Below are 17240 nucleotides of genomic sequence, written 5' to 3'. Positions count from 1 at the left end.
AGTCATTAAATATTAAAGTGCTAATGGAAAAGGAATCAGTGGCGAATACAAAAGACGACGGCCCCACTCTCGGACTTCATAAACCAGCTCAAAAGAGTGAACCAGTAAGAGGGGTATAATCGATAAGCCAACTCAAAAGAGTGAACCAGTAAGAGGGGTATAATCGATATTCCGACTATAAAATATCCTCTAGTAACACGATTTTTTTCTTGAGTCAGAGAGCAGAGACAGAGCAACAAATGCAGTTCAGTTGATGAAATTTTTGTCATTGTAATTTTTTGTATGATACAAATTATAATAAACTACAAACTGAATCACGTTTACCGTGTGTAATAAGTGCAGAGTGCAAAAGTAAAAGGAAGAGTAAGCAAATTGCTGGCGGTGTGCGACACAGACACTACAACAAACTAATGACCCACTGAGGCTGAGAGTGAATAAAAAAGGAGTCAGGTTTTCTGAGAGAAAGCTGAAGCACTCCTTTGACAACAAACAGCATGAGTTCCCCTGCAGTTCGCGTGCACAGCGATATAAGGTCACCGTTATTGTATCCACATGGCGCCACAAGCATATGCTGTACATATATGCATATTTTAGCTGGAACAGGGGACATTTTCTGGATTTTTACAGCATTTTGATTTGTGATATATTGCGCTGCTACTCGGCGCTTAATTTGCCTTTCTTTTATTTGTCTACCTTATTATGCATGCATAAGCAGACACACAAAACGCACCCATTCCCCAGCTGGCGGTCTCAACTCCAACCCCAACTCAAGTTGACTTCGGTTTGAGGCTAATTTTACGCTCCTCTAATTCCGTATTATGAGGTTATTATTTCTTGTTTGGGGTTGTGGGTTAAGGGAGATTTACCGAGGTTTGAGGCCAAATAAAATATTCCATTTGGGTCTGGTTGCTTGGATGTTTTACTCACCTAATGAAGGTTTCCATTAGCCTTTGTAGCCAGCGACTGTGTGTGTGCATAAAGCGAATTCCATTAACAGCGCGGGGAAATGCACTTGCCACTTACTATCCCAATCAGCGGTTTTCTGTGGCACATGTAAATAAGCGATGCCGCAGCCACAGCATAAACTGTTCGATGCACAGTCGTATTGGGTGTTGAACCGCGAATCTCTAAACCGAAACCAGATTTTAAATGCGTGTAATTGTTATGTGGAAGAGCGTTGGGCAAACAAAATTTGCGTCACTTTTGCGGCAGCCACTGCGGTTGTCAGTGGCAGATGGTGCACACCTGCCCTACCTCTTTGTGTGCGTGTGTGTTGCACTTTCCGGGAAAATAATTTATAAATAAAACGCATCGACATCAACGCGAAAGCGTGTCATGATTCTGCTGAACCTTACAACCTACAACCGCATGGACCCGGTACCCACGTTTGGCGGACGACCAGATTAAATATATCCCTTTTTTTGGCACCCTCTACCGCGTACGCTGTAGATGCTTTATTTATGCCATGAATAAATGCAAATTTTCCAACGCCGCAGCAGATTTTGCAACACATGAGAGAAAGCAGGCACGCGAAAGGACGCCTCAACATCCATCGCATGTCCTTTGCATAATAATAACTTGTAAATGTCATGTAGGGTATATGTCCCAAGCCCGTGCGCCTGTCCGTGAGCTGGGGAACCTGACTCTTTCGAAAAACATACACTGTATATAGAGTCTGGAGGAGTCGTGTGCCGTATCCGAATTAGCATTTAATATGTGCCATAAGGCCAAGAGCATTAAAATTGCTAATACGCCTGGCCCGAGTGTGGCCCAAGGAAACGGACAGTTAAGAAAATATAATCATTGCCTGCTGCAACAAGTGCAGTGGACAGAGGGAGGGGCTAAATCCAAGAGTAATGTAAACATTGAACCTCCACCTACACTCCGTTCATCTGTTTGCTTTTGCCCTCTCCATTCGCAAAGCTCAAACCCCTCGACCTTTGGCAAAGCCGATTAGACGGACAGTGTTATTCCTGGCACCACACTAATTGACCGGAAACGGAAAAAGTTGATTTATTTGCCTTGGCTCAAGGCCGAGAGGCGCTCATTAAAGCGATAAAAGCGTAAGCGGGGCATGGCAGGGCCACACAGTCAATTGCAATTTTCCGGCTCCCGATTGATTGGGCCCTGGTCGGAGAGCGATTTCCCTAAGCCAAGCAATCAGCCGGAGCTGATCAAACCAATTTGCAAATTAATCAGAAATATTGCCAAACATCTATCGGATTTGGGTGTGCTCCTTCTTTGCTCCTCCGCTGCTGCTTTGGGGAATGCCATCAAATATTGCGCATACATCACGTAGGTCGCTGGAATATTCTTTAAAAATAGGAGTATTCACGTAAATCGTTGGTCGCTTCTGCATGGCTTCTCGCCACGCCACGGCACGGAAATTGAATTTTGCCTCAGTGGCTGGGTCCAGGAAATTATATCTATAACGAATTTAAATCGTTCCGTTTCGCACAGCTCTTAAAATCAATTAGATTTGTCTATTCATGCAATGTGGGGAGTTGGCAAGCAGGCCAGCAAGCCAGCAGTCCAGCAGCAAATGCCTGACAATCGTCGTAGTTGTTTTCATATTATTTTCTGCTTCCCATTTGGGCTCGAATTAAATTCAGTATCAAAGAAACTTTAATTATTTATGAGCCCGAAGGAGTCTTAGCCACTCAATGGCATAAAATGGCAAATTTGTTGCCGCACACCCCAGATTCATTGGGTGGGCATTTTTGCATTGGCAAGCGTTTTTTGCCCCCTCAGAGTCCCAAGACAGCGGACCACTTGTGTGCGATACTTTTGCAACAAAGACAGGCACAGCCCCCACAGCCCTGCTGTCAGACAAGGAGAGAGAGAGAGATGGAGATGGAGAGAAAAAGAGACGGTGAAACGGACATACATATACGAAGAGCCATTTGAAAACTATTACGCCCATGAGATTCATTCAAGTAGTGCGGCATTTATAACTCAAATGTTGCCCAAGTTACAAAAAGCCTAAAAACTCGAGCACAACCAGAACTTAAGGAGCGGGATCTGGAACAGGAGCATGAATGGGATTCGCTGGCAGAAGAAGCTGAGCTGCAGCAAAGGATTTTCAGGAGCTCAAGGCAGTTGTAAGTGATGAGCAAGGAATGAGTGATGTACACGAAGGAATTTACTTACATATTTTATTACCTTAACTTAAAAAAATTCACCATTTTCCATATTAAATGCAATCAGAATCGGGGCCACCAGAATAGGACCGAATAAAGGGGTTCCCTATCCTTCAGAAAAGGCTCCACCGACTTTTATATACTTTCTCTACGAGCTTCGGATAAACGTTCATATTCTATCTTTAAATAGCCCAAAATGTATCTGTCTTACATGCCTTATCGATTTCGATACATTATCCATATCTGTTGACTCAGAACCACAGAAATATTGCTCATCTCTGGTAGAGACTGTAACAAAGTGTGGCAGGAAGATGAAGGAGCTGTGGAAGCGGAAGAAACGGAAGAAGCAGCGCTGAAAATGGCAACACAGAATGGCATTCTCTGTGCTTGCTTTTTATTAGAATGTGTCCATGGAGACGTGGGCACCAGCCATTGTCTGGCTGCTCTCGGCAGCCTTCTCCATGAATCTCTATCGTCCTCTAGGCGAGTCGTATGCGAGTATGTGTGTGTAGTTTGCCATACATTTCTTAGCACGTAGTTATCTGTGGCAACAACTGGAACAACAGTCCCACTTGAAACAACAATAAAAAGTTGGTTGAAAACAGGAAAAGATACAGCCATATTCGTACGAGTATGTGTAGCCAGCTCCCAGAACTGATACAAAACCTCGCAAACATCACAAAATAGGTAAATCAGAGCCATGCGCTAAGATATTTTCTACATTTAGTTCATACATCAAAGGTAATTCATTTTAGTTGGGATTTCAGCTAGTACATTCGATTGCCTATCCTGTGGCCCGCTAATAATCACTGGAATAAACCTTATCACAAGTTTTTTCGGCTTGTCTTTGTCTTCGGTTATAAGGTGCTCCAGCCAACTGAAGGCACCATGAGATTCGAGTCTGATTGGGCGAACAGAAATAAAAGGAGGACTCCCTATACCTATTCATTGCTTGCCTTTGTGGAAACCTCGCTTTGGAAGGTCGGTGGAGGGCCCCTGATCAGGACCGACAAGCAGTACAGGAACATTTAGCTGAGGCTCCTAAATAATTGGGATAACTTTGAATGATCAGGCCACCAGTAAGGCTTCCTTATGAATACCAAACTTTGTGAGACAATGAACACTGCGCAAGATTCGCATGAGCTTTCCTTTGGCTTGTTTTTGACTGCGTATAAATGGCACATTACCCAGCTTCAGGCAAGTAATTCGAGAAAGGGTTCGCAAAGATACCCGGTAATCGAAGAGTTTTTTCAATAAATTACATTTATAGTACAAAAATGTGTCGGAATCAAAGGCCTCAGGCTTTAAAAAGGTTGTTTTTCATAAAACCATAAAATATAAAGTTTCAGCACGATTTGACAACGTTTCGAGGGGCCGACTTTAGATTAATTATAATTATATTAAAATATAATTCGTCGTCCAAAGCTGCAGCTTGATTAGTTAACATTTAAGCAAACAATAAATAGTTAACAGCCCACTTTTATGTTAAATTAAGCCATTATTATTTTTCAATGAATCTTGACTCGCATGTTCTTTTGCGACGTACAGCAACTTCTAAAACTCACCTTCCTTTTTGGTTAGCATTTGCTTATAGTCTTATAGTCACCACTTTTAAATGTTTTAAGATTTCTAAATAATTTTTAAAATTTTTAATTCTGAAGGCTCTTCAGTTAAAGAAAACCTTTGGAAATATTAAACCGATCAACAAATTTTTCAGAATTAGGCGTAACAAAAGCAGGTAGATTATTTATAATAAACATTGGGAAATCTTTTTCTTTCTATTTAAATAGTTGTCAATATAGAGTTGTTAGCCTAAACTCCTCTAGAAACATATATGTAGATGTATGTATGTTTAAGTTATAAAACGCCTTAGACATCAGGGATGCACGGCGCATCAGTCCAGGTAGTCGAAAACCCAAAAGAATTTGACTTAACTCTAATAATTCAGCGTAATCAGTAAGCGCATAAACATTCTCAATCTAACTTGACAGAAGTTAATTATAGCATTTCTTCTTTAAATTATATGCGTTGCAACGTACTGCTGAGTCACACCAAATCTAAACTTGGTTTGTTCAATAGTGTTTCAGTCTGGCAAAGAGTGGAACGTTTGTACCTGCTGTAGCCTCGGCAAATGATTCAAATGCTGCCCGCAAATATAAGAAGTAAGGTCTAAGGTATACGAGTTTTTGGTCTAATAATTTCTCTATGCGAAATGTAGCTCCGATGAGTCGTCCAGATTTGTACGCTCTGTATCAAAACAGGCTTCCTTGATTTTATCCACTACTTCCCATTTAATCACCCATTCCAAAAGTATTTTGGGTGAACGCTGGTGACAATTCGCCATAGTTTAATACACTGCACGTGTATAGGGGCTGCGCTATATTTTAATAGTTTAAATCACAAACAAACAAAAATCCTATTAGACTATATATAGAAACCATTGGCCAAATATCATATTTTTCTACTTTGACCGCAATTCGGCACCTTTACTTTATATTTTATTGTTTTATACGAAAAGAAGCAAATTTAGACCTGAGAGCTTTGAAAATTACACTTTTATAAACAAGCGCAATCCTAATACACACATTTATAAATAAACGGTATGCATAATTTATTGGACTATGAATATTTGGAAACAAATTATAAAAATATACTTTAGTTTTCAATGAAATGGTTGAAAATAAAATTAATTAAAGTTTAGATTTAATTTCACCCTTAACTTTTCTGCTAAACCATTAATCAATGAGATTCATATGATTTTGGGGGGATTGCATACGATCAGCTGGTTCAGACTGTTAATTCCTAACTATTCCCTATCCGTAAATCAGGCCTCGGCTGTACGGTTCTTGAAAACCCGGCCAACCCTGCCAACCCGGTGTTAAGACTCCAGGTGATGGGCCACCAGGTCCTGGCCCATCGGGTCCTAGCCCACCAGGCCCTGGGCCTCCAGGTGTTATGCCACCGGGTCCTAGGCCACCAGGTCCTGTGTTGCCGGGTACTGGGCCACTAGATCCTAGGTCAACGGGTCCTGCGAAACTGGGTCCTGCGCCACCAGGTTCTGGGCCTTCTGGTCCTGGGTCTCCTTGTCCTGGATCTCCCGGTTCTGGGCCACCAGGTCCTGGGCCATCGGGTCCTGGGCCACCAGGTCCTGGACTATCGGGTCCTGGGCCACCAGGTCCTGGGCCAGCAGGTGTTGGGCCACCGGGTCCTGTCGCCCCTAGTTCTGGGCCATCAGGTCCTTGGACTCCCGGTGCTGGCCAACCTGGTCCTGGGCCACCGGATCCTGGGCCACCGGGTCCTGGCCCCCCTGGTTCTGGGCCACCGTATCCTGGCCAGCCTTGTCCTAGTCCTCCCGATTCTGGGCCACCGGGTCTTTGGCCACTAGATCCTAGGGCACCGGGTCCTGCGCCACCAGGTCCTAGGCCTCCCGGTCCTGGAAGTTCAGGTCCTGGGCTTCCTGGTCCTGGGTCTCCTGGTCCTGGACCTCCCGGTTCGTGGCCACCAGGTCCTGGGACTCCAGGTGCTGGCCAACCCTGACCTGGCCTTCCCGGTGCTGGCCAGCCCGGTCCGGGGCCACCGGATCCTGGGTCACCGGGTCCTGGCCCCCCTGGTTCTGGGCCACCGTATCCTGGCCAGCCCTGGCCTAGTCCTCCCCATTCTGGGCCACCGGGTTTTGGCCCCCCCGGTCCTGACCAGCCCGGTCCTGGGCCTCCCGGTTCAGGGCCATCGGGTCCTGGGCGACCAGGTGTTGGGCGACCGGGTCCTGGGCCTCCAGGTCCTGCTCCACCAGGTGTTGGGCCACCGGGTCTTAGGCCACCAGGTCCTTGGCCACCGGGTGCTGGGCCACTAGAACCCAGGCCACCGGGCCCTGCAAAAGTGGGTCCTGCGCTCCCTGGTCCTAGACCTCCCGGTTCGGGGCCACCAGGTCCTGGGACTCCAGGGGCTGGCCAACCCGGTCCTGGGCCACCGTGACCTGGCTCCCCGGGTCCTGGCCAGCCCTGTTCTGACGCTCCCGGTGCTGGCCAGCCCGGTCCGGGGCCACCGGATCCTGTGCCACCGGATCCTGGGCCACCGGGTCCTGGCCCCCCTGGTTCTGGGCTACCGTATCCTGGCCAGCCTTGTCCTAGTCCTCCCGATTCTGAGCCACCGGGTTTTGGCCCCCCCGGTCCTGACCAGCCCGGTCCTGGGCCTCCCGGTTCAGGGCCATCGGGTCCTGGAACAGCTGGTGCTGGGCGACCGGGTCCTGGGCCACCAGGTGTTGGGCCTCCGGGTTCTGTCGCCCCTAGTTCTGGGCCATCAGGTCCCTGGACTCCCGGTGCTGGCCAACCCGGTCCTGGGCCACCGGGTCCTGTCCCCCCATGTTTTGGGCCATCAGGTCCTTGGACTCCCGGTGCTGGCCAACCCGGTCCTTGGCCACCGGGTCCTGTCCCCCCTGGTTCTGGGCCACCGTATCCTGACCAGCCCTGTCCTAGTCCTCCCGATTCTGAGCCACCGGGTTTTGGCCCCCCCGGTCCTGACCAGCCCGGTCCTGGGCCTCCCGGTTCAGGGCCATCGGGTCCTGGAACAGCAGGTGCTGGGCGACCTGGTCCTGGGCCACCAGGTCCTGCGCCACCAGGTGTTGGGTCACCGGGTCCTGTCGGCCCTGGTTCTGGGCCATCAGGTCCTTGGACTCCCGGTCCTGACCAGCCCGGTCCTGGGACTCCCGATTCAGGGCCATCGGGTCCTGGGCGACCAGGTGTTGGGCGACCGGGTCCTGGGCCACCAGGTGTTGGACCAGCAGGTCCTAGGCCACCAGGTCCTGGGCCTCCCGGTCCTGGAAGTCCTGGTCCTGGGCTTCCTGGTCCTGGACGTCCTGGTCCTAGGCTTCCTGGTCCTGGGCCTCCTGGTCCTGGACCTCCCGGTTCGTGGCCACCAGGTCCTGGGACTCCAGGTGCTGGCCAACCCTGTCCTTGCGCTCCCGGTGCTGGCCAACCCTGTCCTTGCGCTCCCGGTGCTGGCCAACCCGGTCCTGGGCCACCGGGTCCTAGCTCTCCTGGTTCTGGGCCACCGTATCCTGGCCCGCCTTGTCCTAGTCCCCCCGATTCTGGGTCACCGGGTTTTGGCCCCCCCGGTCCTAACCAGCCCGGTCCTGGGCCATCGGGTCCTGGGACAGCAGGTTTTGGGCGACCGGGTCCTTGGCCACCGAGTCCTGCGACACTAGGTCCTGCGCCACCAGGTCCTGGGCCTCCCGGTCCTGGAAGTCCTGGTCCTGGGCTTCCTGGTCCTGGGCCTTCTGGTCCTGGACCTCCCGGTTCGTGGCCACCAGGTCCTGGGACTCCAGGTGCTGGCCAACCCTGTCCTGGCGCTCCCGGTGCTGGCCAACCTGGTCCTGGGCCACCGGGTCCTGTGCTACCGGGTCTTGGCCCCCCTGGTTCTGGGCCACCGTGTCCCGGCCAGCCCGATCCTGGTCCTCCCGGTTCTGGTCCACCAGGTGTTGGAACACCGGGTCTTAGGCCACCGGGTCCTGGGCCACCGTGTCCTGGCTCCCCTGGTCCTGGCCAGCCCTGTCCTGGCGCTCCCGGTCCTGGGCCACCAAATGCTGGTGCTGGTGCTGGAGCAATAGGAGCTGACGTAGCCTGACCTCCAATTTTGACTTTGTTGAAATTTTTATTTACGTTGCCATTTCCGTTCTGCGGCCTGGCAAACCCCAAAGCGAAGATCAAAAAAAGGAACCCGCAATAGAGCTTCATATTAGCGAGGTAGAGAATCAATATGAAGCCGAGGCCGTGCAATCCTCCATTTATACGAGCATGGGAATGTTGATTTAGACGAATCGAATCATACGATTTAGTTACAGTTACATCAGGTATACTGGTTTTGACGTGGTATTTTTTTGTGAAATTACATAGTCCTAGGGGAATAGTCTTACGAACCTCAATTCTGTATATCCATTTATTGTTTTATATACGCAGGAATCTGGTTTCACTGGTCGAACATTCACTTTCTACTGGAGTACCAGCTTAAATTGTAGTGAAATCCGAATTTCAAACACTATCAGACCTTGACTAAAACGAAGTTTGCAAAAGTCAAGTCCAGACAGTGGCATGTCGTCCATTCTAGTGATTACTCGAACTCTCCGAATCCCAGTAATAACTTTGATAGTCTTGGACTGTGGGCTCTTCTCTGTTGCCAAGGTGTTGACAGCAGCAGTGAAAACAAGACTTTAGTTTTCAATGAAATGTCATCCTTTTCTTTTCTGTGAAACCTTTACAAAATGGCGTCTATATTATGCTTTCGGAAGGATACGATCAGCTGGCTTAAACGCTTAAACCTTAAATATTCACAATCGTTTCGTCAGGAATGGCATCTTTCCTGCTTTTGACAACCAGCGAAGATGGTCGTGAATGGGAATGTTGAATGTGACGGATCTAAACAATAGATTACGTTACGGTTACATAAGGTATACTGCGTTGACATGGTACTTATTTGTGAAATTACACATTTCTTTGCCCAGAAAGGCCATAAAGTGTCATATCTATTTTCCTGTTTCCCCCAGTTTTCTAGTCCAAGTTTCTAACTTTGATCCCCACTGACTACTAGATTACCAGTAGACAATTTTGTAAAATTCGACGGCCTTTACAGCCGTTATCGTGCGCCTTTCTTTCGCCTTCTCTATTGCTCTCTCGACCTGTCGAGCTCTCGCTTGAACCAACTCCCGCGTCTTCAATCTGACCCCGTCTTGAATCGAGCTAATCATCAAACAGACTTGTCGTGCTCTCGTCATAAACCTAATTCGAACCTTTCACTATTTTTTCGACACTGTATCGCATTATATACCATCACTCAAAGTAAACCGTATAACACCGAACAATCTTCTACTTTTAATATATAGATCACAAACATAACCTGCGGAAATAGCTCAGTAGCTCAACAGCATTCATTTCATTTACATTTCATTAATAAAATAAACTCACAAAATTGAATAAGTTAATGCAAAAACTTAAAAATCTTGTATAACCTTATTGATTCCCCAAAAATTCCATTATTAACTCCGGACAGAACCTCGACAGACTCATTTTCCCCTCTCTGTTGCAATAGCGAAATGTAGCTAGCAAATGAAAAACTAATTAATTTTTCCAAATAAACCCAGGCCAAATAGCCAGGAGCTGTTTCTGCCATCAGTTTGGCCATCAGTCACAGTCGAGAGGAGTCCTCGCGGCGCTTTCAAGTTCTGTATAAATATTTTGGCATCATTAAACAGAAGCAGACATTATTTTATTTATGAGAAAACAAATTCCAAATAATTTAACATATACCTTCTACTATCTATATTTATATTCAAAACATATTAGAGGCCAGAGACCTCCAACGGCACTGGCACTGGTACTGGCACTGGATTCTAGATCCGGCGTTCTGGCTTGGAGAGCTGGGGCTGAGGGAAACTAATGCACAAATTTATTGTGACTTTTGGCACTGCCTGCAACAGCTGCTCCCCATTATGTGAGGCACCCAGGAACTCCCTCCAGCGCCAGCTCCAAAAAAAGGGAAAAATAAAACCGAAAAAAACACACATGTGTCTCCTGCTCGGTTTTATCTGCTGCACTGCACGCGGCGCATTTGCATATTTCGTGCACTGATGCAGCGGCAGGAGCAGCAGGATCCCAAGCAGGAGCTCAGTTTTTATTTTTATTTCATTTTTATTAATGCGAAAAATGTAATTTCAAGCATTTGCAACTGCAGCGTACCCTTAAGGGCATAAGACAGCCAGCCGAAAAAAAAATTGGCATGTGGAAAATTGCAAAAATTCCATGCAGCCAAAAAACGAAAAAAAGAAAAACCAACGAAAGCAAAATCATTTTCAACCCTTTGATGAGAGAATCCATTTTTGGCGTTAAATTTCAAGTTTTTAAATAAGTTGTCCATGCTTTTTTTTAAACTAGATTTTTGCAGCTGGGAATATTTTGTACTATTTTTAGGAGAAATTGTAGATGTTATACCTGGTACTTAAAGATAACAAGGCTTTATTATATTTTGTATGATGTATGTATGTAACAGCCTAAAGGAAGCGCTTCCGAGCGCATAACTACATAAATATATCCTTGATCAGCATGAATATCGATATAGCTATGTTAATAATAATGTCCTTGCTTCCGTCGATTTGTTGTCAGCGAACTCTCTATCTCTCACAGAGTAGCTTAGCAATAAAGGTAGAGTTTTCATGGCTGGCGTGTAATCAAAAGTTAACTAAGAAGGACATATGATAATTTTAGAGTTAAACATTATGCTCCTTCCTGATTTCGGGCCTGCTAAGTGGGCGCCAAATAAAACGGCAATTTCCTCAATAATTCTCAAGAATTTAGGTTAGCATACGTGGTAACCGTTAGTAGTTAGAATTCGAAACATTTGCTACAATTACCAAAGCAATCTAAGCATTTGATTAGATTTTTACCGTCTCGGGAATGTCTCGGTCTGCCTACTTCACTCCTAACTTACGGTTATGTCAGGTCCGTGTCCATTGGGTCAGATGAAATTTTGGTTCGTTACTTTCATTTGCATTTGTCACGCTCGTTAGACCTTTCGAAATTCCCGCTGGGATTCCCGTACGAGTTCGATGTCCAAAGGCAGTCACGTGACTTGAATCTGCCCCATGGGCAAAATGAAAACTAAAGCTGAGTAAACTTTAAATAATGCACATGGATTTAGTAACTTTTCCTATGACAATGTGTTGTATGAATGTATATTTTTTCCTAATGCACAACCGACAACAATGCTGGACTCCAACTTACGGCTGTCTGCCTGTCAGCTCATAAATAAATAAATATAAAAATTCCAGCAACAGTTTTCAGCTGCTGGTTTTACTTGGCGGCGAGCAGCGCATAAATGCCAAGAAGAGCTCTCTAAGTTGAAATCCTTTGGCTTTATCTAAGTACTGGTAATGGGATGAAATGAATGTCCAAGTAGCGGTACTCGCTTGGTCACAGTGCAACGGCCTGCAAGAAAGCCGCAGTTGCAAGAAGATGACATAAAATGGGACATTTTCCTGGGGAAATTGCCAGTATTCTTGAAATATAATGCAACAGGTTATCATCAAATCGTAATACGGTAACTATCCAGTACAGCTACTCGTTGGGAAATAGGACAGACAGAGTGAGCTCGGAATATACGATTAAACAGGGATTTTCAGGTAGGTAAGCACGCTCTTATATTCTTCATTTTTTAGATAATGATGAATGAATTTTTTTCCGACTGATGTGAAAATCCATCCGTCAGCACCCAGTCAATATCCTTCTCGATGAGGGACTCGCACTTGTGTCCCTCTATCGCTAGCGGTGGGCCATAGATTCTGTAACTGAAATAATTTTAAGATTTCTAATCTCGTTAAATAAACTATGGAAATACGTTGCATCCTTGAACACTTTGCTTTTCGCTCTTAGTTCGTCCCAATTTATACACTTTATAATTCCACCAAAAATAGATATCATGCCCATGAGCACCCGTCCACTCTGTGTATCTGGCTAAAAACTAAATCTAAAATTGAAATAAAACACCAAAAAGGTTGATTAAATTCCAGCAATGATCGCTCGCCCGAAATGAATGCCACATTGAAATTGTACGGATGAGTGGCTGGGAGTGCAGCACGTTTCTGCATTATGATTATTATTGTTGCAGTGGCCGTGGCCACATACACACACACACACACAAACACACACAGCGGCTGCCGCAGCAACCAGGAAAACACCAGCAAAATAAGCCAAATATTTTTGTGGCAGCACAAGGAAGTGGCCAAAAGCGAAATTTTCATAATCTTTTGAATTTTATGGTCGAACGATGGCGGCGGCAAGCAACGGAGCAAGCTGAAAATTCAAATGAATAGCAAATTGTGGCACACGCCTCGCACAGTTCCACACAGAGACTCCACTTTGCCCTTCTCTGCAGAGCAGCCAGAACCGCCTAACCCCATCCGGCTTGACTGCGGAAACAGCTGTTTCCCTTACACAGACAACCTCTGACCCCCCTGCGCCAGGCACAAGTGCGAGAAGAGCTGCGAAATGATTATTACATTTTGTGCCAATTCAACGAAATTTTCCATGTGCACTGTCTGCGTCTTGAATTGTACCCAGGGCCGGCAGGCAAGGCTCCCTTAAAGCCAGACTTGAGTTTTCCTTGGCTTAATTAAAGCCTGTCTTGCCCGGAGGAACAGAATACAAATCATAAATATAAAATGCACACCACAAAGTATCCCGCAAAAATGAAGTTTTAAAATCTTCATGACCCAACTCCGCAGTTGTTTGTTTGCTGGTTGCACAGGAAGTTAATATTTTTGCAATTTTCGCTTGACTTTAAATTAAAAGAGGAGAATATAGTGAAGGCGCCACAAGACTGAAGACTGGAATACTCTTCCAAATGTAACAAAACAGTTATTTTTAGCACTTTTTAAACCAGACATTTATAACTAGCTGACCATGAAAGTATTGTTTTTCCATGTGAAGAACGTGTGTTCCAAAATTGACCAAAAAAGTGCCTTTGGGCACACCGCGCGTCTGTGGAAATTATTGAAATGCAGTGGTCGAAACATCAATCACAAATCGCGGACAATTACTAAGCCTTAGTTGGTTCAAATTGTGATGTAAAATAACCGGTCAAACCTCTGGTAAAAATGACCTAGCCCACTCGGAGAGGGTATGAAAGAAACAAAGTAGTAAAAATGAGATCCCCGGCCACGCCATGAAACGTTCGTCCAGAGTAAAATAAATGAGCTCTGGCCGTGGAACTTAAAGTTTGAAACGATGCGATGCGAGGCCAGGCGGGTTCGCGGCGACTTTTCGCTAATTTTATATGCAGCCCACACAAATCTTGTCATTACTAAAGGCTGGCTCTTTCCGGGCTCCGACTCCGCCTATGGGTCCAGCTCCTGGTCCGGATCCAACTCATCCTACGGAACTGGACTAAGGGCTGGTGTCTGCTCTCTGCTCGTTTGATTTGCTCCATTAATTTTGAGCGGAGTTCTGGCAGCCGAGTCGCCTGGAAAGTTCTGTGACAACAGCCCGACTCGGCCTAGGACCCGGACCCGGAGTCGGGCCTGTTGTGCTCGTTGATTTGTGTGGCGCTTTTCTGGGTGATTAAGTCATTCGTCAGACGGCCAGGCCGTTAAAGTAATGACGAAAAGAAGAACCTTTTTTTGTGCCCTCTGCGGCTTTCTAATGAAGCGTTATGCAAAATAATTAGAGGTTTTGCTCTCTTGTTATCTTATCTACTCGCAGTCGGCAGTTTTTCCGCTTACTTTTTTCAATTAAAAAGTTTGTTCATTGTCATGGCGGCGCCATATATTTTCCAGGATCGCTGGTCCATGTGGCGTATGCGTAATAAGCATTCAATGATTTGCACACAAAGAAGTCCTAAGCTCATTTAATTGGTATTAATAATGGCCGTGGCCCTGGCCCAGGCTGGAGCCAGCTGTTGCCCCGTGCAACCTGCCATCTGAAGGAGGGAGTGGGAGGTTGGCGTGGCAGGAATCTGTGAAGGTCATCGCTAAGTAGTTTAGTTCTACCATTGGCATGCTCAGCAGTGCAAATGCTTTGATAAACGTTGCAGGAACGTTGGCTATAATTTTATAGCTGAAAGCATATTTATATCGTTGGAACCCCCGCAACGCAGGGAAGGGAAAGCTTCTTTGTTGGTTCTTCTTTCATTGTTTTACTTGGCCAGGCTCTTAGCTGTTCGGTAAACAAATTTGCTTACTTATTTGTTCAGCTTGTACGAGGCGCCGGGAAGAGCCAGCTAGGGGAGGGAACTGTCCCGAACCCTTGTGTTATCGCATAAAGTGTGCTGGAACTTCAAGTGATTTCAGTTTGAAATTTGATCACCGACCAGAAGAGCAATCGATATGCAATTATACGTAGTTGGCCACGAGCCACCCATTTCCTTGGTAAATTCCGACATAAACCTAATCGTAATCAAACAAAACCCTCAGACGGACGCACAGTGATTGAAGCAACACGTCTGGCACATAAAAGGATTATTTTGAATTTTTGTTGGCTGTATCCATTTAGAATTCCTTCAGGAGATATCGGGTTTTTTCTTATATTTTTAGTTTATAAGTTCGAACAGTCTTCGGCTATAGAACATACCATATGATGCCATTTTGGATGCGCTGTTTCAGGTTAGTCAAATTTCGAAGTAAAAATTGTTTTCCGTATCATCTGGGGTGTGTACTAACGAATAGTAATTATTTTTAGACTGTGTTTTGAAAGGTATTACAACATTAAACTTAATAAATGTGTAATAAGCTTGTCCTGCTCTGCCGTTTATTCAAATTTCGTTGAGAAAAAATATATATGTATAAGACGGCTCCTGCCTTGAACTTCCTTGACACTTATATTCTGTTAGCTTCGTTTATGGTGTTCCCATTTTCCCAAAGTTTGTTCCCATTAGAGACACATATTTTGATAGCCTTCGTTATTTAAAGTGAATGTAGAGACCAAAAATGGCTAGAAATTCGAAGAATATTGCACAGTAAAAATTTTCACCCTTCATATTTTTGACAATATCTTGACTAGGTTTTAAAAATTAAAATTTTTGTTAAAAAATAATTAATTGTTTTTTGGGGGCAAACAGATTTTTCTTGCTAGATTGGTAATTTCACCCACTGTGCGACGGCCCCAAGCAAACTGGAGCAAATTCGTGCCTACCATGTGATCCCCTTCGGCGTTCGTCTTACTCCGATGAGCTCGCATACATACTCGTACAATACATCTCTCAACACTTTCTGGCAAAAGATTATGACACGTAGCAAATAGTTGCACGCAGATGGGACAGGGAGTGGGGCCCAGTCGTGGTGGAACTTCACACCTATGTGCTCTGGTAGGACGTATTAATTTCTGAGCTGCTTGTTGATTCTTTTGCAACACTTTTTGTTGACACCGTGTCGGGGCGCGGAGGACGTGCTTTGTGGCACTTTGTTGTCTTGTTTGTCCCTGTTTGTTCTGCGATGTTGTCCTGTTTATACCCTTGCAGAAAGTATTATTTTTTGGCAAGAAGCTTGAAACAAATTAAAGAAAACCTTTCTAGCAATATATTTACATATGTACACATATTCCCATGACATTTTTTTTTGTAAAATATCATATTTTTAACATAACAATGTTAAAGTTTAAACTGTTGTAAGAAATCCTTCATCTAAAAGTAAATGGATCTGCAAGGGTATCAGCCGTGGGGTTTTCATGTCCCTTTCTTGTTTCATTATTAATACGGCGACTGCCTTTTGTTTGCCTCTCCACCTATCTCCGCTGCTCCGTTTTGCCAGGGAAAACTTTTGTCATTTGAGCCAAGTCGCTTCGTATACGTGTTAGTGACAGGAATTATTCTTGTTGACACATAAAAATTGCTTAACCCTTTTTTTCCTCATGAAAAATGACAAGAAATGATTAAGTGTATTTCTGGGACTGTGTGCGCGCGTGGAGCATTTGACCCGAACATTCACCAGACATTGATGTATTCGGGTCAGATCCTGCCACAAACCCACAAAAAATGGGAATATATGCGCCCACTCGCGGCTCCTTTCCGGCTCATTAACAGCGACGAAATTTGCATAGTTAATTGCTTTTTAATTGTTGTGTTTGGAATTTTCAATTGCAGCTAAGATACTCGTATAAATATATATTCTTTCTGTTCGGAATGGGGCTCATTCTTTAAGCCTGGCACGTTTTATGGCACAAATTTCTTCATTTGGCTGCCGCTTTCTGGGTCTTTTTATGGCGGGTGTTGGGTGTTGCCCCATTAGGCAAATAGAGTTTGCAGCTTGGCTAATGAAGCATAGTTTTGAGATTTGCCACGCCCCCATGCCAACCGCCTGCTCCTGCTGCTGCTGGTGCCACTCAGACAGACTTCAATTAGCCTGCCAGCAATGGCGGAATTTTTATTTCGCTTTCTGTTTTGTTTTTCAAACATTTTTCCGGGGTTTTTTTGTGTGGCCTTTTGCGGTCATTAAAACTAATGGGAGCTCGGTGCTTCGCTGGCTTTAAAAATCCCACACTCGCCCTCGGGCCGAATGGACTGACCAACCGACCAACCGACCGACCGGATATATCATTTGACCAACAAGTCAAACCAACAAACAAACAC

At 45.4% G+C, this 17240-nt stretch overlaps 2 protein-coding genes across 2 annotated transcripts; both read left to right on the top strand.

Moving 5' to 3' along the window:
• The first annotated feature begins 5961 nt into the window (after positions 1–5961).
• On the top strand, positions 5962–6822 carry LOC26534098 (basic proline-rich protein-like). Its single transcript, XM_015182488.2, has one exon. It carries the CDS (start codon positions 6096–6098, stop codon positions 6675–6677), a length of 582 nt encoding a protein of 193 aa, XP_015037974.2. The 5' UTR covers positions 5962–6095; the 3' UTR covers positions 6678–6822.
• Positions 6823–7498: 676 nt separating this feature from the next.
• Positions 7499–8742, top strand: LOC117185650 (uncharacterized). The gene is made up of 3 exons (XM_033385873.1): positions 7499–7515; positions 7602–8295; positions 8356–8742. Exons 1-3 carry the CDS (start codon positions 7499–7501, stop codon positions 8740–8742), a joined length of 1098 nt encoding a protein of 365 aa, XP_033241764.1.
• The last annotated feature ends 8498 nt before the right edge of the window (positions 8743–17240 follow it).

This window comes from Drosophila pseudoobscura, chromosome 2, assembly GCF_009870125.1.
Source record: "Drosophila pseudoobscura strain MV-25-SWS-2005 chromosome 2, UCI_Dpse_MV25, whole genome shotgun sequence".
NCBI classification, from domain to species: domain Eukaryota; kingdom Metazoa; phylum Arthropoda; class Insecta; order Diptera; family Drosophilidae; genus Drosophila; species Drosophila pseudoobscura.
Note: the sequence above shows the minus strand (reverse complement) of the source record. Positions and strands in the feature narration are given on the sequence as shown.